A 26,823-nucleotide genomic window follows, 5' to 3' on the forward strand; every position below is an offset into this window, starting at 1 on the left:
TTATTGCAATATTCAGTTCAGTTGTATAACGATTTACTCGGCATTATGTGTGTTGCACCTATGGAAATAAAACAACCTCCTTCAAACTTGTTGCGCGTGTCCATGTAGCTAATTGTGTAGTAAATATTTCGATATGAAAAAACTTCCCTATTGATTCTATCACCATTCATGTGAAATAAATTTATTAAGATGGTGGTCGCAATTTATGATCTTTAAATCTTCATTTGACGAAGAGCTTTTTGTCAGGTTGATTTATCGAACAAATATATTGAAAGTTAGTTGTGCTCATTGATTTACAAACAACGTAAATTATTAAGAAATAAGAACATTTTATATTTAGATTTAAAATTTTCATCATTTGAAGTAAAAAAGTTTAGTAACCGATGATACGTGAGCGAAGATATTGTCAGTGACGTGACGTGACTTTGATCAACAAATTTGGGTGGAGGTGTGGGTGATTGTGAAGATTGAGGTCATTCTCATTGCGCAATTTGAATTTACTTGATCCTCACGCAGCACATGGAACGCCCTGCATTTTTTAGAATTAGCAAAGAAAAGTTTGCTTTTTTGGGTTTCTTTTCTTACACTTACACAATGAAACAATTCCAATAAATGAGTCGTGATGATTTTCTTTGTGTAATGCGATGTCTACTATTGCTGTCCAGTCAAAACGCCTTCGTTTTTTAGGAGGAGAGTTAGGATTTCAACATATGCAGATGTTTTATTGAATTTTTGCCCATTTTCATTCGGACGTTTTGATTTGAGTACTTCACCTGTAAGTTTACACTCAACTTTGACTTATAAAGTCCCGTATATCTCAACATGATAACTGCCAAACTAGCATCAACCAATTTGTTGAAAGGATTTCACTAACATTTAACCAAGACGGCGTGGATTAATTGAGTCTACGATTGGATCATAAATTTGGATAACTTAAAGCTATAATCGTGAGACATTACAATACAATTCTTTCGACATGAATACCTTGGAATATATTAATGCACATATTTCCAGAATTAATTACAAGTTGAAATGTTTGAAATACATCATCGTGCTTTATAAAAGTACATCCCTATAAACAAATTTTTACACATACCAAACCCGTGAAAATATTTAATGTACTATACTTATTTATGATTACACATATATTAACAACTTGCTATACAATGACACATTTTCCTTAGTGAGTCAGTGCGACCTTTTTAACCAAACTGCATCAAATTAATTTATCAAACATCGTGTGGTATCCATTGCTTCAGAGAATCGATAGATAATCAAGAAAATCGATTGATTATTTTGGCAGTTAACTACTCTACTTGGCGATGCATTTAATGGTGAACGTGAGAGGTAGAACGTCCTGCGTATAACTAAACGATACGTGCAACTTATCAACATAGTTGTTAATTTTAAAACTAAACATGGACACAGACACGCATCCTTTATAAAATTTTACCATAATGTAGGGACGTATGAATTAAACAGCAAACCACCGCTGTTGTTTTGCTAAGCATAACTTGACTACACTTTCTTCTTATTACTCTCTACAGGGTGCATAAAAATAAACTGAACAGTTTGGAAAACATTACTAAAGTCATTGCCAAAATTTTCGGTGCGACTTCTAATGGTTTATCTGACAGTAAAATTGTCGCAAAAAATAACAATTTTTAGAATGAGAATTGTGTTGTGCGCGAAAATTATGCAGCTAATAAGAAAATGGAAGACATAGGGTTAAAATATGACAGATTTTGGAGTGCACGATTTGGCCAAATTTCATCGAAGTTTGCAAGTTAGAACAACATGTCTTATATTTCAATTCTATATATACGTGTTCCAATCACTTTTTAGCTTTGTCATTTTCGTGCGCAAGCTATTTCAAAAGTGCTTCTCAGTGGTTATTAACAATGGTTATTATTTGCGAAACTCTTACTGTCAGATAATTGAAAGTTCAACTATTCCATAAAAGGTTTTTTCAGATCGTGCGTGCTGATAACTTTAGTGACGTTTTCCTATCGTCTCCTATCTTGTAAAGCTCGGCTAATAGCATAAAATGGTTCTATATTTCCTTTACATAAAATTTTAAAGATTTTCCTTCTTTTTTCCACTCCCTTACAAGGCAAAATCGAATTTCAGTGAAAAGGATGGAAAAAATGTTTTTGTGCAAGATATATGGCACATACAGCTCCGTCCCACTGTTGCGCTAATATATGTGCGAACTGTGGCACGAAATGCTAATTTCTTTTCAATGTTTTTAGCCAAATAATAGATGAACACTACGATAAGAATTGGTGTACAATTATAACGATTACTTGCATTTAGATTCAATAAATCTAGGAAAGATTTCTTCACATCGTTAGCAACAGTGGTAACGGGCCAAACGTAAATTCAATAAGTCAAGTTAAAATGGTATTCTTTGCATCAATGAAATATACGTAGCTTTACCCAAGAATACATGTGGTTGGTAAAGGAGATGGTCAAAATGAAGGAAAAAATTCATTCAAGAACGCTTTTTTCAAGAGTAACCAAAGTATTTTTTCAATGAATCAGCTGTCGATGGTTCATTGTTATGAAGGTCGCTCACGTCAAATTCATCAACTTCAGTTGTACTGATTATTTCAAAATCATCTTCAGAGCTTACGATGATCGATGGTAGTCCATGATCATTTTCAGGTTCATCATGAGTCCTTAAGAGAACATCTTTTTCATTTTGTACATGGATCGCATCATTACCTGGTAATGTCTCATCCAGATTTTGACTTGATAACGTAACATGATTTTCGATAGAATCGATGGAGCTTTGATGTGATACGGGCGTGAAATTGTTAAAATTCAAACCCTGAACGAAATCATCAGAATTGACAGAGTCAGCACTGTCACGACGTGCAAATGATGGGAACTCGAGGCCGTCAACGAATGTAAGAGAGCTGTCTAGAGGATCTACACGGGAAACACAAAAATAAATGTTGCTAGAATGCAAACAAAGTACAAGGTCGTCCACAGTAGGACATGTATATGACTATATGTAACAAAAAAGCTAAACAGAACGCTGATTGGGGGGGGAGGGGAGGACGTATAGTCATATTCAGTTGTGCTTGACTGACCTATTTTGAAAGTGGTTAGGCTACATAAATTTGAATGAAATCAGTCAGGTGCAACTGAATGTATGAATACACACCCAATAAACATTGTAGTTATGTCCCTAGAAACTTGGGACTGACTTTTCAGTGTCTATAATCTAATCTAGTAAAAGACAACAATTTTAGTCATATTTTTCAAAAGATGAAAGTGTCATGTCCCTTATATGTACGTACACTCCGATCACCATGACTACTAGTGAATCAATGACTATATAACAATTAAGTAGACAATCTGAATGCAATCATGCATGACAGCCAAGGTTTTCTAAATAAATGTATTTGCCTCAGTTACCACTTAAATAACACTGCTGCAGTTTAATTTGTTTGTACATATTGTAAAATATAAAACAGTGTATAATATTACTAACATAAGGTTTTTTTATTCAAAAATTATATTCACTTATATAAGCAACATAACAAGCAAATAAAGATGTCAATTAAGTACTAAATTCACCCAGGATGAGTTCATGACAGTATATATTTATCCATTATTGTACCTGTCATTGGTGGTTCTTGAGGTATTCTTTCATCTGGTGTAATAGGAGAAACAAGAAATGTTTGTTTATGTGCAGTGTTTAAATTAAATTCATCATCGTCACTGTCATCTGATACTGGCTCACTAACTGGATGATAAGAAAAATGTAAATATTTCATCAATAACAAATTTGTCAAATTTTTTTTGTTCCACAAACCTTCCAATTGTACATTTCTTTTGCGTTTTGTTCTACTGTTTTCCCATTGAGTAAATAAGGGCTGCAATAATTTTCTAGCTTTATGAAGAACTTTATCCTTAACACCATAAAATACAATTGCTGGCCATAGGTACAAGAAAGTGACTGCAAGCAAAAATAGAATTTGCTTCTTTTAACTAGGATATATACATATAACTAGAATATACATATGTAGTGATGTTGAAAAAAATCATGAAAACTACAGATTCATCCTGACAAGCCTGTTTGTGGTTGCTCACTCTTTAGGGATTTAATGAATAAATACTTAAATGCTAAAAATATATATACAAGATGATGGAAGTTAGTATATTAATCAAGGTGTATAGTTACAAGTTAGATGATGGAAGTTAGCATATTAATTAAGGCGTATAGTTACAAATTACATAGGAGTGTTTTGGATCTATGGCGACAAGAGGAAACAAGTTTCTTGTGTTTAACGAGGGATGATTTGGATCATTGGCAGAGGATGAAGAATTTTTCTTTGAGGCAAAGGTTACATTTAAGTATTTATTCATTAAATCACCTGAAGAGTGAGCAATCACGAAACAGGCTTGTTGGAATGAATCTGTAGTTTTTGTGATTTTTTCAACACCACTACATATATTTACGCTTTGCTCTCGGGCATCGAGCACTGTTTTATACGGAGAATCATCAAATATAAACTTCCTAACTAGAACATACATATTTATATAAGAAACCAACAGATTTTAATCATAGTGGCATGTACACTCCCACCATTGGAAACAGAATATTCAATTTACCTGTCAGATATAAAATATTCCCCATTGGAAACTGTGTATAAACAATAGCAAAGAAAAGACCAAGGAAAGATATTACTAAATAAAACTAAAGAGAAAATTAAAAAGTGAGAATTATGATGAATTAATGTCATTTGATATATCTTCTTCACATGCATGAAATGTTTGTCCCCCATCCACTTGGAAAAAGAGTTTGTGATTCCTGATAATAAAAATTTGGAAATCAATGTACATCAAAGTGGTTGGACAAGAAATGGATGACAAGAAATTGTGAAAACAGAAAAATTACCTTTTGGGCATTTTCTGCTTTTAATGTTTTCAGTTTCTTCCAGTATTCAACAAATCTGTCCAAAATATTTGCCAAACCAAAGCAAAATTCTTTATACGAAAAAATATTCTTCTCACAGCTAAATACAAGCTCAAATATTAGTGTGAATGCTTTCTTTTTTCTTAAATAAATACTACCTTTTGTTCTGGCCTTCATCATTAGCTAACATCTGGTCATCATTGTTCATAGTATTTTCAAAGTTACCTAGATTTGACACAATACAAAAGTTAAAACTATTTTATTAGTACAATGAATAAATCAGACATAACGTTTAAATCAAATGTAAATATATTCTGGAGAGACAAAACATGTTCACATGGTTAAGAAAATTATGCAAGGAGTGCACCAGGTGTACAGTTTATTTAAGTACGTATTTAAAATTGAAGATGGTTAATAGAAACCTTTTTTTAAAGATAAAAAAATTAGAAAAGTAAAATAATAAATTTAACGTTGTTGTTTCAATTTTTCAATCAAATTGACAGAACAGTGAGTCTACAAAGGACGTAAAGGTTGGTTTTATGAAAAACAAGTAAGCTTGACAGCTGAAATAAAATCAAAACTGTGGAAAAACTAAAGGATAGAATTTATCTGCTAATTTCTTAAACAAAATAACAAAGAAAGCACAAACCATTTTCTTGTTTCTTTATCCAATTGATCGAAGCTATCGAATCTCTAATGGGAGGCAACAACAATAACAGCGATAACACGAAAGCTACGATGACGATTTTCTTTAAATACGGTGTAAGAAAACACCTAAAATAAATGTATAAATATTTTGCGAATTCACACACTGACAAATAAAACTTTAGCATTCAAAGTATTCGAAGTATTAAAAGATGCACACTGATTTACCAAAACAAAACATTGATGGTGTTGAAAATCAAAACAGATAATTCCAGATTGCTCCACTTTAAAACATCCTGGATAAAAGCCCAACGATATTCTAACGGCGATAAAATGTCGCTAACATGCTCAAAAGTTTTATATGTTTGCTTTTTCTGGTTACTATCTGACGCTTTTGACGAAATGTGCAAATTTGCTCCGTCGCCCTCCATGATTTGTTTACTTGTAGAGAAGACCCTATATTGAAATAACATTCGTCACGTGATACCAAAAAAAATTCTAGACATTTCGTAGTATTTCAATTTAAAATTTTAAATATTTAATAATTAGAAGCACGATGAGTAAAATGAGTAAAATTCTTGAGCATTATGGTAAGTATTAACTATTCATATCATGCCATTCTTTACTCATGATTGATAGCTACGTACAATCTCTGGGCATAATAGACTTTAGCATTCTACTACAAATTGGATGTTTTTCTTATCGTGACATCCCGTAGCTTATTCGGGATAAACCGTAAATAATGCCATTGGTAAATGCAAATCTTATTTACCCCGCCAAATGCGTGTGGTAAGCCAAGGACTAAGGAGACTTTAATGTTTTTAACAAGTTCTTATTTTGTTTGATGTGCGTACCGAAAATACGTCTAATACAATGCCACGGGAAATAATAACTTTACAGATTGGACAATGTGGGAATCAAAGTAAGAAATTTTTTGATTTTATACTCTCAGAGTGAATATTTTTTCAGCGAGATGATGTATGTTCAGAGTTGATGAACTTTGTTTCAGAGATGATTTATGTTCAGAGCTGATGAACTTTGTTTCAGAGATGATATATTTTCAGAGTTGATGTACTTTTCAAGTTGATGTACTTGAAACATGTACATCAACTGTGCTTGTAAACATAAAATCCTTATGAAATATGAATGGAGAATATGCTGTAGTAAATTTAATAATTTTTAGATTAACCTATTTTTTTGTGTACTGCCATGTGCTACTATGTACTACAACAAAAACTGTTACATGATTATATTTGATTTTTTTCTCCATTATTTAGTTGGTATGGAATTCTGGAAACAACTCTGTGCTGAACATGGCATCAGTTCAGGTAAAAACAGTTTTACAAAGCAAAGCATGCGTATGTAGAGACAAAATGTTGCTTTGCAAAATTTAGATACATTTGCTTTTTACATAACATTAACGTGTCAATATCTAGCTAGCCCATTTTGTAGCCTTTTAGCATTGCTAGTTGCCATTTAGCATTGCTTGTATCCATTTAGCCTTTCTTGTAGCCATTTAGCCTTGCTTGTAGCTATTTACCCTTGCTTGTAGCTATTTGACTTTGCTTGTGGCAATTTAGCCTTTAGCCTTGTGCCATTTAGCCTTTAGCCTTGTGCCATTTAGCCTTGCTTGTAGATATTTGGTCTTGCTTGTAGCCATTTAATAAATGTATGTGACCATGTTTAAGTCTTTGGACATGCCCTTACTTGTAAAGCAAAAACAAAAAGCAAACAACATTTGTATACTGGCCAGTATTAATCCCCGCCAGGGGGGTTGACCGGTCCATGAACTTTTCTACGCCAAACGTCTCTATCTCTTGCCATATCTCTCATTATACCCATCGCCTTCATATCACTGTTCACAGCATCCATCCATCTCCTTCTCGGTCTACCTCGTTTGCGGACTCCATCAACATTCATATGCAAGGTTCTACGAAGTTTTGTCTTGTTTCTTAGTAGCTCGTTTGTGTTCAGTAAGTCTTATGTTTAAGTTCCTGCCAGTTCCAAACTAATCACATTGCCGAACATCACCGAATCACAAAGCACAACATTGACTGGGACTTCGCAAAATGCATTATTTACAGTACTGACTATAGACAACGGCTTACATTAGAAAGTTGGTATACCAACTTGGAACAAATCCCCCTGAACAGATCACAGCAATTACCGCACCTTACAAACGAGTTATTCACAATACAAACAAACGATCAACTAAAAACATTACACTTAACACTAATTCACAATGACAATACACAATTGACACCTACACATTACAACTAAAAACATTTCACTTCACACTAATTCACAATGACAATACACATTTCCTGTACACACAATACAATGACGTAAGAAGCAGATAACAAATATCGCTAACCTGATGTTTACTCTTCATTTCACTCTGAAGATGAATACCGCTAAGGTTGTCGAAACGTCAGTATACAACCACAAAAACAGTCTTTCTCAGGACTATACCAACCTGGATGATCTACATTTACAAAATGTAACGATACTCCCGGGCTCAAACCATTTACATTAAATTAATGTTTGTTACTGTATTTGTAATAGATGGTATACTTGAAGATTTTGCAACTGATGGAACAGACAGGAAAGATGTCTTTTTCTACCAAGTACAATGTATTAAATTTTTTAAGTTTGAAAAATAATCTCAAAGACAAATCGTAATGATTGGTCCAGCAATCACCAGGATGTTTCTGACTTTTAAAATTGTGTTTGCTTTGCAGAAAGGCTTGTTTCAGACATTATACACATACTTTCTCAACAATGATATTATTTACATACCATTCTTCTAAAAAATGTTTCATGTACTTAAAAATATAAATGTTGACCTACTTTTATGTGATGAAATTATATGTGTATCTATTTAGGCTGATGATGAGCATTACATTCCCAGAGCTGTTTTGCTTGATCTTGAACCAAGGGTTAGTGTGCCTGTTTTGAAAATATAATGACATTTACGTAACAAGTTGGGAGATTGGTGGATGGGACATAAGCCAAATTCTAAATCAAAAGAAGCCAAAAATGAGCCAAACATCAGGCCAATGCATCAGACACCTATTCTCATACCCAGGGCCCTTCTTTTGAGCACTCCTTGTTGACATAAAGACTTAGGTAGGAACATTGCGTCCAACACACTGCAATTAAAAGCTCTGAATTGAAGAATGCAAGCTTTCGAAATTATAGAAGTATAAAAACTTATTACGCCAACATATCATAATTTTGATTTAAAGAACAACTTCAAGTTTTTATTCAAGTATTTCAACATCTGAGTGGGAAGTCTGTCAACAGTCAACATACATGGTGCTTGTGACCGCATTTGGATGTAATACCTTTATTAATATAAATTTTCACATTGCATTGTTTGGACAGAAGATTTATGAAATTTGGCTCCAAATAAGCCAAACTGGCAAGTGTGATGATTTTGTCATGTGACCTTGTCATGTCATAGTCTTGTATTGGCTACAGGCAATTAAATTTGTGCGTGTTACCTTCATATGGCAACTGTCATAATCATGAAATCGTGAAAAATATACAATCTTCACCGTTTCCACATACTGTATGATGTCCATTATTACACTTTTATTTTGTATCACGAAAAGTATATCTTGATTTCTCATTGACCCATATTTTCATCCATTTAGTGTTAATCAGTGCTCTTAACTGCCTTGTTCTGATATTAAAGACATTATTATATCTTCACTTTGCATCTTAGTACTTATAGGAGACCCTTGATATAGGGCTAACCTCTGGGTTTCCTTTTTCTTAATAATGATGTATTTACATGTTGTTCTGAAATAAAGTATTGTATTGTATTGTATTGTACTGAGATAACTAGAGTCCATCAACCTTTCTTTTGTCAAAATATATGTTTGGCTTTCTTTCGATGTGCTATTTTTGGTCATTGATAGTATAATGACTGTCTTGTTGCTTGATGTTGTTTATGGCAATCTTTTTATTTCTGAAGATATCTTGATTTCCATTTATTAATAATCATTTTAGGTTATTGATACCATTATGTCATCTCCTTATGCCAACCTTTATAATCCTGAGAATATCTTTACATCAAAACATGGGGGAGGAGCTGGAAATAACTGGGCCAGTGGTTATTCACAAGTGTGTAAATACAACTGTCTTTCCATATTTTATTGATGTTATATTAATACTCTTTATACCATTCCTCTAACTTCAGGTAGGCAATCACATTTTGCAGCCTGATTGCCTGTATGTATGGCTGGCAAGAAACAGCCAAACATACAATTTTTGTTGGCAATCTCACATTAATTCGTCCATTGTATGCATAAGCTTTGATGTAAGCAAACGTGCACATTCATTTAATGTATTTGGCTTTATGTTTACAGTTATGTCGGAATGTTATTAATGGGGGAGAGGGAGGGAGGTATTCATGTATTTGTGGTTGCCGCTTTTAAAAAACATTTGATTTAAAAGAAATTAATCTGGAAAAACATGAATATGTGAATAATCCCTCAGTGTCCGTCCTCAATTATTGATGTTCTGGGATCCCTGCCTTTCTACGTATGAACGAACATTTGTGTGCATGTATATGGAAAATACTGGCAGTGGTATTCACTGTCACAAAAGACAGTTTTCACCAGATTATCCAGTAGTGCAGGCTTAGATTAAAACATGCATTTGAACCAGCGAGGGAGGAGGCACATTTAAGATAGTCAGACCAAAAGTATGTCATATTTTCTAAAATATAGGCGGAACGATTGCATGAAGAGATATTTGACATTATTGACCGTGAAGCTGATGGCAGTGATAGTCTTGAGGTAAAGCAGCATTTTGATATTCGTAAAGAATTTTTAATTTAAAACTTAAATTTTTTTCTTACATCACGTCATATTGATTTATCTTTAGGGTTTTGTTATATGTCACTCGATTGCAGGTGGTACTGGATCTGGCATGGGTTCATACATGTTGGAGAAATTGAATGATAGGTATGTAGCCATTTCAACTGTGTGAGATTCGTAAATAGCCATCCTCCGAGTTTTGGTCATGCAATGCAAATTTTAGAACATTATCATTTCTTTCTTTAGATAACTATTGTTTTTACTGTTAATGAATCCACAAAAGTTTGCATAGCACGAGTAAACTTGTGGGTTGGCCACGTCCCTGGGGATATTCTTTTCATGTTGATTATTGATTATTAGTAAACGTTTATCACTGTTTTACCCTACACAATATACTCAGAGGTGGAGAGTACATTAAAACCGCTAACATTGAGGTGCTCACGAATAATCTTACCAGCTATAAATCGTTTCTTGTATTGTATTAATTTATTGCTAATAAAGTCACTGCGTGGACTCGTGTTGGCCTTTTTGCTTTTAGTAAAATGTGCAGTGGAAACATGTTGTCTGTTTCACCATTCCATGTCAAAAAATGCAAGTCACTTTATTTTTTAAGTGAAAAACTGTTTCTCATTTTTATGTAGGTTTCCCAAGAAACTTATTCAAACGTACTCCGTTTTTCCACAGCAGGTTTCTCCGACCCTGTATAAGTCATGTGTTTTATTGCTTGTCTTGTATACTAGTAAAACTACATAACTATTGCATAATAATTACACATGAGCTGCTTACGTATACATCACATTGTTATGAAATGAGTGTTTTTTATAGGAAGACATCAGCGATGTTGTCGTTCAACCCTATAATTCTGTCTTAACATTGAAAAGACTCACCCAAAACGCAGATTGTGTTGTAAGTTCATTAAAAATGTCAATTTATCAGGGTCCTGCTTGAAACTTTGTCATAGCCATTTTGACTCGCCTGATTTTATGATTTCGATCCTAAACAACGTGTTCTACTCACATTTCTTTTGATGATCGTTGGTTGTGGCAATGCGACAGTTATATCATTTTATTACTGATCAGCTGGCTAACATTAAAATCTATAATCTATCCTTTGACGATTTGACCAAAATTATCCATAAAAATAGTTCAAGGAAACACCACTTCTCATGTGATCTTCTAACAGTTATATTTATATAATTACAACGTATTTTTTTATTATTTCAGGTCGTTTTAGACAATACCGCTCTCAATCGTATTGCTTCGGATAGGTTACATATTCCTAATCCTACATTTTCTCAAGTAAACCAACTGGTTAGTGTTCTTTTCTGTTCTAAGTTCGTAAATTTATTTTGTATGAACGAAGTTTTTTGAAATAGGTGTCAACCATTATGTCTACAAGTACAACTACACTGAGATATCCAGGTTGGTGCAAGATATATACACATAAAATAATGTCAGACTGTATCTCCTTAGCCACAGTACCGCTCGCGTATAACTTAATATATTTTTGAGTATGATACTTGTATGCTACTGCTATAATGATACGAACTGTATGATACTGGATACGGATATGTTAATGATTTTATACTGGTATGATACGGATATTATATTGATGCGATACCAGTGTGATATGGTTAAGATAAGGATGTGATACTTGTATGATACTGTTATGATACTTATATGATGCTGGTGTGATACTGATACTTAAGGGTATGATACGGATATTATATTGATGCGATACCAGTGTGATATGGTTAAGATAAGGATGTGATACTTATATGATACTGTTATGATACTTATATGATGCTGGTGTGATACTGATACTTAAGGGTATGATACGGATATTATATTGATGCGATACCAGTGTGATATGGTTAAGATAAGGATGTGATACTTATATGATACTGTTATGATACTTATATGATGCTGGTGTGATACTTATACTTAAGGGTATGATACGGATATGATGTTGATGCGATACCAGTGTGATATGGTTAAGATAAGGATGTGATACTTATATGATACGGTATGATAAGGATGTGATAACGGGTCTGACACCGGTATAATACTGGTATAGTGGTCGTAATATTGATAATACAAAAAATATAATACCTAGGTCTTCATTAATATACAAAGTTTAATGCCCGTATTCTGAAGGCTCTCTCTAATCAATGTAAAAGTCATTTCTTCAGCAATGGTAAGATTTTTGCTTAAATATTTCAAAGTAAGAAATCAGTAAAGTGAAAATTCCGTTTTCAAATAGTAATGAGGCGATTTTCAATACCTTTTTTTAGAAAAATGGTAAATTTTCTTTTCCCATTTAATCAGAATTTGCTCCTTTGTATTATTTGCTAAAAACTTATCATACGATACATAAACGGTAGCGTGTGTTAAGAAATATCCCAGCGGCGTTATCGCGTGAATGGCAATGGTAGTACGTGTAGTTCATGTTGTTGCGTTTGTTTTGTGTTTCCATCTTCCATGTTGTTGTCAATGTTTTCTCATTTTCTCGTTTAGCATTTCCCAGAAAAAATTTGATAGAAGCTCTCGTATATTTGTTTCATCTACATATTTTTCTCGTCTGTTTAGGATATATGAACAACGATTTGATTGGTTTGATTGCATCTCTCATTCCCACTCCTCGTCTACACTTTTTGATGACTGGCTATACTCCACTAACCACTGATCAAAAGGTATCATTGATGTCTTATAGATGTTGTAGCTACAGGTTGAATGTAGCTTGCGTCAGTCTGTCGTTTCCTGGCAATGTTTTGTCCCTCGTAGTGTTAACTTTCAGTTTTTATAGACGTTTTTGCAAATCTTTTTGTTGATTAATCGTTTTCAAAGTACAGGAGGGAATTTGCCATATCTTTGCGAGTTAACGGTACATTGTACCTCTCAGTCTCGAAGTTCTGGGCAAAAAGAGCAAATGTTGTGAAAATGAACAAAGGCTGCATGACAACGATTTTATTTTCCGTCGACTTCGACTGCCGTCTCCCTTGTCATTGTTCATGCATTTTTTATTCATTTATTGAAAACAAGATGAAAATAATTGCGTATTTTATAATTACGCGAAATTGATCAATATAACCTGGTATACTAGATTGTGACCGACATTTTGGTTGGAGATTATGTTAATAAGGAATCGACTGAAGATAGATTTTTTATTTTGCATTTCACAAAAAACTTTAGTAGTTCCAGAAGTTAGAACGCAAACATTGCTGTTAAAACATCCTACGAAGTCCATTACGGTTTTATGTATTCTTTTGTTTAAGAAAATAAATTGTTTCGTGCCATCGGCACTTGAACTTAGCAGTTCATAAACTGATATATTTATACTGAATCCTTTCTCAACACATAATGATTTACAATTGAGTGTTGAAAACAATGTTAATTGAAAGTAAACTTTAGTAAAATGGGCTTTTTCGCTATTGCATGCAATCATTACATCTTCGTGAGACATGAATCCTTAGTCAATGGAGTCATTGTATTTTAAGAATTGCCTTATCCTGAGTTTCTCCATGCTCGAAAATTAAAAATCTAGCAGTGATTTTAGGAACTCTTCCAAATACTTATTCCAGTTTCAAACTATTCTGTTTCTGGAATTTATGTTTAGCTTACTTATGTTTTTCTGCGAGCTGTAGAGTGACTAAAAATGGTCCCGTGCATGCATAAGGGAATTATTTAAATCCTTGAGAGTCTGACAAAATAGTTCAATTTTTTAGTTTTTGTCTCTTTATAGGTATCTAGTGTTCGTAAAACAACTGTTTTGGATGTGATGAGGAGATTACTTCAGGTTTGCTAATATTTCTTTTTTTATATTTTAGCCTTGTCGTTGTTCTGGTAATGCTAAACATTTTTTTTTAACAGCCAAAAAATGTTATGGTCTCAACATTGCGCGATAAGAAATTTCAGCATTGCTATATTTCTATATTGAACATTATTCAAGGCGAGGTTGATCCAACGCAGGTAAACGTATTATCAACTCTGTTCTATACATCCTCAATTTTATAATATGTCTTGTTGTGTAATGTTTAATTTAAGGTTCATAAAAGTCTTCAAAGAATCCGCGAACGCAAGTTGGCCGAGTTTATCCCGTGGGGTCCAGCCAGTATCCAAGTATTATATTTTATTTTTCTTTGTGTTTCTTTATACATTTCTAGAACATGTTAATTATAATATATTTACATAAATAATATAATTCTTATTTTATAATTAATACAAATTAAAATACTTACGCATGCTGATTGGTTGATTTTCGGCTCGGGAAAGGCATCTTGTTTACGTAGAAAATTATCAACTTTCATCCCAGAGCTTAGTTTCCCGTACTACCTCAAAACCTAGATAGTTAATGAACACTTTTGTGTAAATAAACTTCAACCTGCATTTTTGACAGTTAAAGTGGTTTCTGACAAAATATTGTCGTACTGCATTTTGTGATTTACGTTTTAGGTGGCTCTCTCTCGTAAATCTCCTTATGTCCAGACGGCTCATAGAGTCAGCGGTCTAATGATGGCGAATCACACTAGTATTTCAACAGTTAGTATTCAATAAACATAATTACATGCAAGAAAACATGGGCTTTGAAATTTCACCTTTGTGATTAAAATCCAATGTATAAATTGCTTCGATTCTTCCACAATTTTTCTATGTTTTTTGTTTGACGTATTCTTTTTATGTTTTTAGGTTTTTGAAAAAAGTTGCCGTCTTTATGATAAACTAAGAAAACGCGAGGCCTTTCTCGAGAATTATCGTAAAGAACCTATTTTCGAGGAAAATCTTGACGAATTGGATAATTCTAGGTAAATTTTACTCACCACGAGAAAAATTATCATCCTTTTTATTTGCGACACAAAACTTTTTCGTTTGATTTTCCATAATGGAAGAAAACTTGGAATATTATCTTATTATGGAGGCTCTATAATCTTTACATTTTTATCAAAGTTTTGAGTATGGTGCGTTTTAGCCATAAGTATGAGAATAATTTTAACGTGCACTCTTTTCGTTTGAGCACGACGTTATTTTAATGACCAATCTCAACAGAAAAGTAACTCAAATAGAAAATATGTCACAAGATTGTTGCCAAAACTATAATGACATTGTGAATCTTTCTAGAAATCAGTGATTTAGAAAATTTCTAGAAAATATTTAAAAGTCCAAGGAGTTTTTACATGTATTAGTGGCGCGGATAGCGTAATCCATTAGATAGTAATTTTTTCAAACTTTTAAAAAACATCAAGGAAAATTAAAAGATTTGAACTGAGCTATCATTAAAATATATTATCGCTTCCAAGTTTACAAAATTTCTTTTTCGTAAATAAAATATAAACGCTTTTTTTACAATTCTGTATATTTAATGATCTAATGGATCGTGAACGCAATCAATGCTTTGTGCAACCGGCCACAGTTTTTTTTTATTTCGAAATTAAATGTTAATCTAATAAACAGTAGAGATCTGCTTTGTACTGAATATACGTCATCATCACAAAAGAAATTAGAATTTTATTCACTATCTAACGCAAGTAACTGCATGGAGCCTCCTTAAATAAAACAATATCCTTCAATCATGTTTCGTCTTGTTTGATTTTTATGGTTGTATTTGATACCAAACTAACCAAAGGTAAAAATAGAACTTAGAATGAATATAACGAAAAGGATGCCTGTATGTCCGTCGTGGTAGAATGTTTTAGCCTGCATCGTAGACTATATATGTTTTATGTTTATACAAATATAAGGTCTGCGATGCAGGCTAAATGCCTTTTGATTTTCATATTTATAAATAAAGATATCTGTAAAAGACACATCAAAGTCGAAGTCAAATTGATTTTTCGAACAATTTTTACCACTGAATCAAAAATTTCCGGCCAACGAAAGTTCGTTTTGTTGAACAACCTCTTCTCGATCAATGTCGATTCATTGTCGATTCTCTGCGTCTATCTTCGTGTTAATTTATTTGTATTTTCTCTGAAACCTTAAGGGAAGTTGTACAACAATTGATTGACGAGTATCAAGCGGCTACAAAACCTGATTACATTTCATGGGGAATGAAAGTGAGTGCACATTTTGATTTATTTCCCTTCAATAAGTTCATTTTTGTTTTGGAAGTTAGCAATAACTCATGCAGCTTTCTACTCTCCATTGTTCTTTACCAAGATAAAAACATTTGCAGTATTATTATATTCACGGAATGCTGTGCTCGTGTCCTTGACTTGCCATATCGGGCTATTTGTGCATGTGAGCGGCAGTCATTTTACTGAACACAACACTGAACCGTGTCATTGACACATACTGACTACTCTTCATGAATACCTATTATTGAGCTAAAGATCTAAGCTCTTACCAATGCACTGAAATAGTATCGATAAGTCCGTAGTTATTTAACTTATTCTGAATAGCTTGAATGCAACGCACTGTCCGAACAATTTTTACGTGATTTAAGTCTTGCTCTAACTGACATAATTTTGATTATTGTGTTCAACGTCATTGCTGAAACATAATCGTTTCGTCTTGATCAACTGTGAATCATCCCTTTATTCGAACTATATGACAAATCACTTTCTTTTCTCGTTTTCAGGGTGTAGAGTCAAAGTGAATGCTTGTTGTTCATATGAATAATGTCGTCTCCAGTGATATGTTTAGTTGCTCTGCCTATACTTGTACAATGTACACGACTACACATGTGAATGTGTATTTAGAAGTAAATTGGAAGATCAGTTCGTTTGGAGTAAAAATGACTTTCTCAAGAATCTGGCGAATGTGGGTGTTCGCCGATCTTAGCAGTATGTACACTATGTCTATTAATAGTTTGCGTGTCTTTAAAGATTGTAATGATAATTCTTTACAGGATAGTGCATTTCGTAATATATTGTTCTTGTTAATTTGACACTGTTAAAACTGCGGCAAACCTCGAGGTTTTTTGAGCTATTGTGGGTGTTTGAGGTCAAGAGGTCTTATTTACAAGTACCGAAACATGTTAAATTATGCCACGAAACAAGTAAGATCATGATTCATGATTGTATTGAAAGTAGTAAGAAAGTCGAAATTACCTGTCCGATACCAAGAATTATCATCGATAAATTGTTGCTCATAATTTTTTAATGATTTTTATGGGTAGCCGCTGTGCATGCGCCTGTTGCTGGTCAAAAAATACCTCGAATGCATTTATAGGCATTCCGAATGTCACAAATCAAATTTAATGTATGGAAGTACATCGAACATTAGAATTTATCCATCGGATTTAATTTGATTGATCTTTATTGAGAAAGCAATATCCAACAAAGAAAATGTCAACCACGAGTCTATTAGATTAGTTTGTTTGTTTGCAAAGACATATTTAATAAGAGTGGTATAACCTGATTTTTAAAACAGTTTATATTACGTGCGGGATCTCGGCGAGCATCTCGTCCCACTTCACATAAACTGGTCTGGCCCTAAATATCTTCCTGGAATAATGGTGGCCGTGAGGACGCAGTGCAGACTTGAGTGACCCTCTGCATTATTATTGTTCTGTGTCATTGCTGCATTGTGTGTGTGTGTGACTGGGCCATTGATACCCTCAGGTGTTTGGTGTACTTTCCCTCCCCCCCTCCCCTTCCAATCTCCATTCATACTATTGAGATCCTGCTGGTGAAACAACAAACGAAATCCCGGGGAAATCACCCCCTTTTCACGTGGAGCTCTCACCTTTGTATGGTTTAATTGGAAATTTTTTGAACAGCAAACCTAAATAATGGAAATGGCAGAACAAATCATGTGTGTGATTTTACCATCCGGAAGCGGATGTTAATATAATCGGAACAAGTCGGAAATGAATCAAAGTTTTGCAATAAAGCAACATTAACATATCACTATCACGTTAATCATTGTTTACGAGTACAAACACTTGTGAGTTGTGACAGGCTGTACAGGGTAGACTTGCACTGATTTAAAAGAATTGTATTTCGTTTGTTGAAATAAAGATAGACTACAGCCACTAAAGTCGATGGCTGAAACATCTGAGAAGAAATGTTCGCACAAGGTCGGCTTGCCACGTAGTAAAGAACAAATTTCTATGAGCGCTGCCCTAGTGGAAAGATCGCTGGAAAAAAGCATCCAGGCAAAGCAATTTTAGCAGGCAAGTTGTGATGATTGCAAATTACATTTTTAAATGATTGCAAGTAGAGAACGACTAGAATAAAGTCAAAATAGTGAATTACGTAATTTGTAGTAGACTTGTAGTTTGATTCGGCTGCATTGATAAAAGAAACTAAGTTCTTGATTGGGCTTATAGAACACTTGAGATTCTTACTTGCTGTGAAAGTTTATGCGTTATATCTCATTTCGACTTTAGTTCTTTGTTTCAGCGAGCAGTTCATTTGTCTCTAAAGAACAAAACATGAACTTTGGACTGTAATCCGAAAAGAAAGGCGGGAGTTGGGCTAGGTTATTAATGTCAATACATTCTTTGCGTTCTCGTGTATCGTGTTAATGAAATGCATTTGTTTGCATTGTCTAAAATAAGAAATCCCACAACTTATTTACTTGCTATGTAATTAAAAAATTAGTGCATAAGTAGATATTCTAAAATACACGAAACTCGTTGATTACTCAGTAATATTATGGCTGCCAAAAAATATTTCATAAAAACAATTGACACTTCTTATAAAGTAATCATCAATAAATAATAAATAAAGTAAATAATGTTAACATTATACTGAGTGTTAACTGTTTTGTGTTTCACTCAATAATATTGGTGATGTGATATTTTCTACGTAAGCAACTTCATGGAAAAATTCTTTAGATTCTTTAGTAAACTATTAGAGATTGTTGGACCCTAAAGCGAAGTTCCCCCTGGTGAAGTTCCCGCTAAAATAATATATACTAGATTGTTCAATTGACTGTCATTTAACTGCCCCCACCCCCTTGAAAGGAAATTGTGACTATGCCACTGCAAAGAGTATGGGGCTGAGGCATACCTGATCCCCTTTTTTATGAACAAGTATCATCTTGGTCAAAATGCCCACAAATAGACTATGTTTTCTTTTTATTCTACCCATCTCCACCTGACCCCACTACCCCCACATTGATCACTGAGTCTGATTATTGAAGGGCTCATATTCAGATACAGTAAAAAACAAAACAAAACACATACAGTGACTGGTCTATAGCTGTGTTTCCATCAGCTTGTGCAAACCGATCTGAAGTCAACAAATCAAGTCAATCAAAGAAAATTTGCAAATTAATTATGAATACATGTCAGAGGAAAAACTTAAATGTTTATTTTATATTTGTCTGTTTTGTATTATAATAAGAACTCTCAAAACCCTTGGTCTTGGGTATGCACTCATCTTCTCTTGAGTTCTTCCAAATGTCTCCTTGGTTTGTATAAAACTAATGAATCAGATGGTACATTACATCAATTATCAATTCAGTTTGTATAGGCTCTGTGGTTAACATCACAATTAGTTTATAACCAATTGACACCAAAAATAAAGTTTGCGAAATAACACATTGTTAACAGCTTGCTTTTGCATGTTTTGATTCCAAAAATACATCTTGATTTTTTTCAAACTAATTTTCTTATTCTGATTTGTGTTGATGTTTCAGGCGCATTGCTGGTGGTTTGGAAATTCTTTGCACATTTCCCACAGAATATGTAAAAACTCAACTGCAGTTGGATGAAAGAGCCGAGGTTCCTAAATATACAGGTCCATTAGATTGTGCTAAGAAAACTGTGCAATCTCATGGCTTCTTTGGTCTTTATCGTGGTCTGAGTTCACTGTTATATGGATCAATACCAAAAGCTTCTGTTAGGTATGGTGTAAGAGAATGGTATAGGTGTATAGCTAAACTACCAATAAAGTGCATTCCTTATGGGTTTTTAAAAAATTGAAAACTTTATTACTGCTGACACATTTAGCTTTTGACAACAATCAATCTGTTCAATCAATAATTTTTATTATTTTATTTAATTGTTTTAAAAATCCAGTGGATGGGATTCATCTTTCATACAACCATCCAGAACTATCTTTATATTCAATTCCAACCCTGATGTACTGCAATTTTTCAAGAGTCATTACATAGATACTGGGATATTTTCAAGCACTTTAGTCTGATACCCCAGGAGCGTTTTTTGGCGTGAGGACCCTAAAGTATTTTGTAGTACATGTTTCTAGTCAGCAACGGCATGCTGGCAGGGGCTATGGCCCACCAGAGTTGATTTTTGGGCAGTGCAAAAATGAATACTGAGCGTCGAATATTGAATTTGTGTTGGGACAATGTATTAAATGCATTTGAAATCATACAAGTATCATTCCACCTCTCAAAGTCCAGGAAATGCCATTTTTAAGCTTCTTGAATTTTCTGGAATAGCAATCCTCGGAGTACACCAGCGCGACTTAATGCAATTTCGGTGTTTGGCTCTGGCTTTCGGTCCTCATTTAAAAAGTGTTATCTTTTGGCGTGTTTTCAGTGGAAAGCGACTGTAAGATATTTGTGAGTTTCAGCTTGTTTAGAGTGAAAACTCAATTGAAGATTGTCTTTACTACCTACCGTGATATTAACCATGTAGTAAGAATATAATGTATAACCTGTTTGAAAAATGCATGCCTGAGATAAAAAGTTCAACATTGATTGTTTTTCTTCGTTTAATTGCAATTTTAATGCATGATATTTTTCTTGCTTCTTTAGATTTTCTGTCTTTGAAGCATTGAAAAACAGGCTTTGCGATGAAAATGGAAGTCTTTCACAACGGAATATTTTGCTTTCTGGTCTTGGAGCTGGTGTTTCTGAAGCTGTTCTTGTTGTTTGTCCTATGGAAACTGTTAAAGTAAAATTTATTCACGATCAAACTCAGCCCAACCCCAAATATAGAGGATTTCTTCATGGCGTATCAACTATTATTAAAACAGATGGTATGTTGGAATGTTCATGATGGTGACAGAGTGACAGTATTGAATCTTCCATTTATTACTTTCCATCTCATCAAACTATTAACTTTGTGTTTTAAATCACATGTATCAGCTCAGGTCAGCTGTTTTGCTGCATGGCATACAATTCATGCAATTTTGCCTGAGGGTATACATTTGCTTGTATTTTATACTATATTTCACTGGAATGGGGTTATACGCACGTACTTATATACCAAAAGATTGACACCATTGATTGCGTGAGGTGGTCAGACTTTAATGAGAAGTACGAATATGATGCTTTGCAACGAGAATAATATCAGTACAGCACACTACGTACGTTGTTCATTGACTTGATTCGTCACCTTACCAGTGTCGCAAACAGAGAAAAATATTTGCCCTCTAAAGCAACTGAAAGATTCTAGTAAAAATGTCAGCTTTGTTCCGTTGTAGTGCGTGGCAACGTTAAAAAAATAAACATAAATTTACGTTTCCTTGTGTTGTATGAAAGTCTACTATGTAAGACGAATTGAAATTTAATATAAATTTACCTTGCAATAAAATCTAATTGATGCCGATACGAGCAATATTCCTAGCAAGACACAGATTTTTTCCTGTTTTGCCTCTGCTTTTTTATTTATTTTGAAAAGCAATGGTTTGCTGAAATTTGCATTTATTAAAAAATCTGAATTTTTTAATAAATGCAAAATATAAATAATACAAATGGCAGGTGTATACTCAGATCCTGGATTTTGCTTGATCTTTGAATAGGAACCTCTTGGTAGTCTTACCTGTATCGGGGGGGGTCAACAATTTCTGACACTCCAATAGGCAATAGGTTTTGTTCATAAACAGGTTCTTGATTCTATTAATCAATTCAATTAATCAAACTTTACTGTAGTCTAAATACTACCACGTTGCCATGCTAGTAGTAAAAATTATGTAAATAGTTTATTGGAGTGTGAAACAAAACGATTTGTAATTTCCTCGAATCGTATCGTTTCAGGTATTACTGGAGTCTACCAAGGTCTTGTACCAACTATTTTAAAGCAAGGAACCAATCAAATGATCAGGTTCTTTGTGTACTCCAATTTGAAGACTTGGTTGCAAGAAGGCGATAATTCTAAAGATATCGGAGCGATAAGAACTTTTCTTATTGGTGGAGTTGCTGGAGCAGCAAGTGTCTTTGGAAACACTCCAATAGATGTCGTCAAAACTAGAATGCAGGTTTACCCTACTATGATATTTTAATTTCATTTAACATAATTAGTCTTCGACTTATGCATCACGACTAATGTTTACTTATTGACATGTTTAAACGGCCCGAAAATCAGGAATGGATTTACTGTGGGATCTAAGAAAGTTGCCAATTTTCCTACGAAAGATAAATATACCAAAAGCTTTTGTGATTTGTGTGTAATAGAACACACTTTTGCAAAAGATCTCCCAACATTGTCCAAGAGTGATAGAATTTAACAAAAAATGTAAAACGTGGTGACATACGCTAAATATTTTCTGAAATTTAATCCCAACAAGAGTACACTCTTTTACAAAAACAATATTCTGGATTCATCTCTGCCGAAAAGTAGTATTCGCCACTCTTTATACTTCATTTATGGATATGAAAATTTTGAGGTAAATGAATAGAGTGGTCACAAAATGCGTAATGTTTTCGAGAAAACACCAAAGAAGTAATTGATAAGGAGTTGAAACCACATGCATGCTGTAATGTAAACTGCCGTCGTTTCAGGTTTGACTGGCTGTGCTGGTTTGCTAATGATGTATGTGATTTGTTTGTTTTCAATGACAAGATTCATATTGATGTATAATTGATTTTATAAGTTGCAAACGATCAACGGATGAATAATTTATAATGTTTGTTTTAAGGGTTTGGAAGCTCACAAATACAAAAGCTCTTGGGATTGTGTTGTACAAATTATGAAACACGAAGGACCGAAAGCGTAAGTAAATAATTTTATTCGTAATTTATGAGCCAGTTGTAAGTGCACCTATATTGTCCCCCTTCCCCCCCCAATGTTTAGCACAATGCTATAACATAAACTACATGCAAGCGATAATTATAGAACATTTTAAAATTTAAAACTTGTTGCTTTATTCAAACAACATTTGGACACCTTATGTCGCTGGTCAGCAAAAAGTTCGGCAGGCTCAGAAAATAAATATTACATGCCAGTTGAAACATAGAAAGTTAAGAGATTGTGTAATTTCAAATATCTTAAGCCTAACCCTAATCATTACCATAACCCTATCAACTATTATACTAAGGGCAAAACGCCGTTTTACTCTTTAAAGGCATGTTCACACGATTTTGTCGGATCCTAAAAAACGCATTGTGTGAACACATATAAAGTGAGCTTCCGACAGTCGGATCCTAAAAAACGGATGGAGATATAACTTGCTCTACTTTCATCCAACAAGATCAAATGAAGCGGACTAGCCTCAGACTTTTCACTCTTCATACTTCCCAAATTTCATTTGACACGAGAAATTAGATTTGAAAAAGCCTTGAAAACAAGAATAAAAAATACGCAAAATACATCGATAAATGTACTGGCTAGTACAAATGGCCGCTCTCATAACTATAAATATTTTATCGAATACAAATATCAACAAAATCTTCGGACTATCTGAACAAGCAACCATGGTCGGAACCGAGACAACCAGATCGCACAAATCAAATCGTGTGAACGGGCCTTAACAAGTGAAAAAGTAAAAGCAACGTTATGCAAGTTACTTTTATAGTTACAATATAGGTTAGGGTTATGGTTAGGGTTAGAGTTTGGCATTTGCTGCTATGTTTGTGGTCACTGCAAAACGGCTACTAGTGTCCGCTAAACTGCATTCTAGCCAGACTAAAATTGTGCATGAAGAAATTGCAAAGGAATTAAAACCGAAAAGTGGCAAAATCTTTGGAATAAAATTATTTGTTGACTGTTAAAACTTACTTGATTCGAATAACATTATGACTTTTTCGAAAATATGTACTCGAGTGGGTAAAAGCATGGGTAGTAGTTTAACACTTTGTTTGTAGCCTATAATTTGCTGTTTGGTCATGAGCGTCGCTTTTGGCTCTTTAATTGGTTGAATATGTGAGCATCTAGCTCAAATTCACCGCAAACGGCGACAATTTTGCCTTACGAGGCCTAAAATATCAAAAATTCTTGATGTGCAAGAAAAGGTTACATGAGCCGTAAAACTCAGCAAAATTCATACAAACACAGCGAGCTACTGCCTGAGCTAACGGGCACCAGTAACTTTTAGCTCAGCTGATGGCTCTCGTGTGCTGCAGCCTTAATTACTTTTTATCGCAACTAGGACTTGTGTTCCATTGCTTACAAGTATTTTTTAAATTCGAGTTTGTAATGTGTCAGCAGCTCGAGAGACATCGAAAATGTCCAGACTTGGTCCGTACATAGTTCTTGGTGCAAATTATGCGTTCATAAGATTTGTAAAATTGTAGGATGTACTCAGTTCATCAGCAATTTCTCCTTGGCAGAAATAGTTGTGTCTTACCGTTGTTCATGGTTTATCACTACAAAAAAATAATTGAATAGCTAAGAAAAAATGCGATGTAGTGGTGTAACTCTGTAACTATGTGCATTGTTTTTGCTTATCGTTATAATCTCTTCACGATACGTTCTTGGAATCAAAATGCAAAATATACTTCTCATTTTGATGTCATCTTAATTACTTTTTCTTGCTGCTCTTTTGGTTTAAATGGATTCCTCTTGCAAACCTTGAGTCCTTAGTGAAACGATCAGTTACTGATTCGATTACTGCACCAATTGAAAAGAAGTTTAATGAAGTTCTTTGGTTTGATACGCCAACATGGCTACTTACTCCATTGTCATTTTGATCGTGTTTTAATACCTATCCTAATTGAAGTTAGACCACGGAGCTTTAGAGAGTTGTGGAAACAGGAAACATTAGTGTGTGCCCATATAGTTTATATTCTTTGCGCTCGTTTCATTTAGTTAAACAAAACTAAAGTTCAAAAATAACATTGCAAATCGCACTTTTTTGTTTGCCAATTCATGTACCGAATATATTTTTAAGGTTGCCTTTGCTAATGAAATTGTTTATCCTCCTAAGTGCTTTGGAAATGTATAAAAGTGCATAGAAAATGTCATAAAATTAATTGAAAGCTTATCGTTCCAGGTTTTACAAGGGCACTGTGCCTCGTCTTGGTCGTGTTTGTTTCGATGTCGCTTTTGTATTTACGATTTACGAACAAGTTATGAAAGTTCTCAATTACATTTGGGTGACGGATTGATTAATTTCTCGTGAAAGGTTATCAAAATTTCAAAATCAATATCTGGAATTATTTGAAGGTATTTGGTAAATGGGACTTAGTGTATACACATAGGGATCGTTGGACCGATTGATTTATGTAATATATTAAAGTGGTGACTAACCTGCCGGCCGGGACTTATGTTTTAGAATTCTAGCATCACTTCATATATATTAAAGTTTGAGCGGCATTTTTTGGTTTCAAGTTTGTTGGAACTGAAAATGTTTAGTATTTTATAATTTAGATGAATTTACGAAAATTGTGACAGCATTTGGTGCGCACTTTTATTAAATCTACTCAAGAATTACTTTTGTGTATAAATAAGAGAAATCTTGTTCCATTTATCGATTCACTATAAAAACCAGTTCAATAAGAAAGATCCAATTAAAGCACGAATATTATTTTCTCGTTTAAACTGCAGTTACAGAGTTAATTCAGAAACCACTTTCAAATAATCACCCCATCAGGTATGATTTTTCGTACACTCTCAGCTCTGGGTCTATGAATGGTAATTATTACTATTCTATTGACAGCATCACTGCCGTTTGCGTTGTAGGTGGTAAATAACGTGTTTATAAGCGGAACTTTGCAACTTCAGACGGAACTGATAAAAAATGGCGAGATTATGAAATGAATCCTTCATTGTGACAATGGTTATAAAAATGGCAACAAGTTAATTGTTCTACGTTCTACAGGTCTTATAGTTTTATATACTAACTTGCTCGTTATGTTTGTACAACCATCCTGAGATTAGTTTTTTGAAACGAAGTTTTTGTGTTGTAACTTCATATTACTATTGTGTGTGGCTATAGACTATAGCCTTCTGTTGGGAAAGTTTTTGACTGAACAGCATAACGTGTTGCGGTAGTGGTTGATTTTTGTATTCAATGTAAGTGCATTTACAGGCATTTATATGCAATTGTAGGCAAAAACTTTGATTTTGAAATATTTAACGCAATATTATTAAGTATAACTGTAAATGTGAAAATTATGATATGTAATAATATTCCTGTATAAAATGCACTTCATGCAATACAATAAATAAAAACACAGAATAAAATAACTTTGCCCGCTGTGGAAGCATTAAAAGAACGCAGTCTTCTATTCATGACACGCGATCTAAAAGACACTGAATCTTTCAAAATAATTTAAATCTAAAAAAATAACGCTGAATCTGCCATTTTGAAAGTCTTCCGGAGAGTACTAATATCGATGGCTATAA

The 26,823-nt window shown here is 33.8% G+C and overlaps 3 protein-coding genes across 4 annotated transcripts; 2 read left to right on the forward strand and 1 right to left on the reverse strand.

Moving 5' to 3' along the window:
• Nucleotides 1–969: 969 nt before the first annotated feature.
• On the reverse strand, nucleotides 970–6,036 carry LOC124440298. Of its 2 annotated transcripts, none has more exons than XR_006946649.1 (8): nucleotides 5,804–6,036; nucleotides 5,580–5,704; nucleotides 5,089–5,155; nucleotides 4,913–5,030; nucleotides 4,627–4,825; nucleotides 3,827–3,970; nucleotides 3,632–3,757; nucleotides 970–2,934 (listed from the first exon to the last, which is right to left on the reverse strand). XR_006946649.1 is itself a non-coding variant. In XM_046990656.1 (8 exons), the coding sequence occupies exons 1-8, from the start codon at nucleotides 6,004–6,006 to the stop codon at nucleotides 2,510–2,512; spliced, it is 1,293 nt and encodes a 430-aa protein (XP_046846612.1). In that variant the 5' UTR covers nucleotides 6,007–6,036; the 3' UTR covers nucleotides 970–2,509. The 2 variants fall into 2 exon arrangements, 1 of the variants encoding a protein (XP_046846612.1); XM_046990656.1 differs by having other exon boundaries at nucleotides 4,627–4,711.
• A 268-nt stretch (nucleotides 6,037–6,304) lies between these two features.
• LOC124440398 (tubulin gamma-1 chain) lies at nucleotides 6,305–17,297 on the forward strand. Its single transcript, XM_046990791.1, has 19 exons — nucleotides 6,305–6,497; nucleotides 6,853–6,903; nucleotides 8,141–8,202; nucleotides 8,461–8,514; nucleotides 9,593–9,706; nucleotides 10,315–10,383; nucleotides 10,472–10,551; nucleotides 11,046–11,091; nucleotides 11,230–11,310; nucleotides 11,628–11,714; nucleotides 11,780–11,825; nucleotides 12,993–13,096; nucleotides 14,146–14,199; nucleotides 14,274–14,372; nucleotides 14,448–14,522; nucleotides 14,856–14,942; nucleotides 15,090–15,205; nucleotides 16,381–16,453; nucleotides 16,978–17,297. Exons 1-19 carry the CDS (start codon nucleotides 6,449–6,451, stop codon nucleotides 16,993–16,995), a joined length of 1,365 nt encoding a protein of 454 aa, XP_046846747.1. The 5' UTR covers nucleotides 6,305–6,448; the 3' UTR covers nucleotides 16,996–17,297.
• An 835-nt stretch (nucleotides 17,298–18,132) lies between these two features.
• LOC124440446 (tricarboxylate transport protein B, mitochondrial-like) lies at nucleotides 18,133–25,908 on the forward strand. The gene is made up of 7 exons (XM_046990842.1): nucleotides 18,133–18,155; nucleotides 18,443–18,518; nucleotides 19,990–20,195; nucleotides 21,072–21,295; nucleotides 22,296–22,516; nucleotides 23,177–23,250; nucleotides 25,469–25,908. The coding sequence occupies exons 1-7, from the start codon at nucleotides 18,133–18,135 to the stop codon at nucleotides 25,581–25,583; spliced, it is 939 nt and encodes a 312-aa protein (XP_046846798.1). The 3' UTR covers nucleotides 25,584–25,908.
• Nucleotides 25,909–26,823: the final 915 nt, after the last annotated feature.

Source organism: Xenia sp. Carnegie-2017, unplaced genomic scaffold (genome assembly GCF_021976095.1).
Source record: "Xenia sp. Carnegie-2017 unplaced genomic scaffold, XeniaSp_v1 HiC_scaffold_2, whole genome shotgun sequence".
Lineage (NCBI taxonomy): Eukaryota > Metazoa > Cnidaria > Anthozoa > Malacalcyonacea > Xeniidae > Xenia > Xenia sp. Carnegie-2017.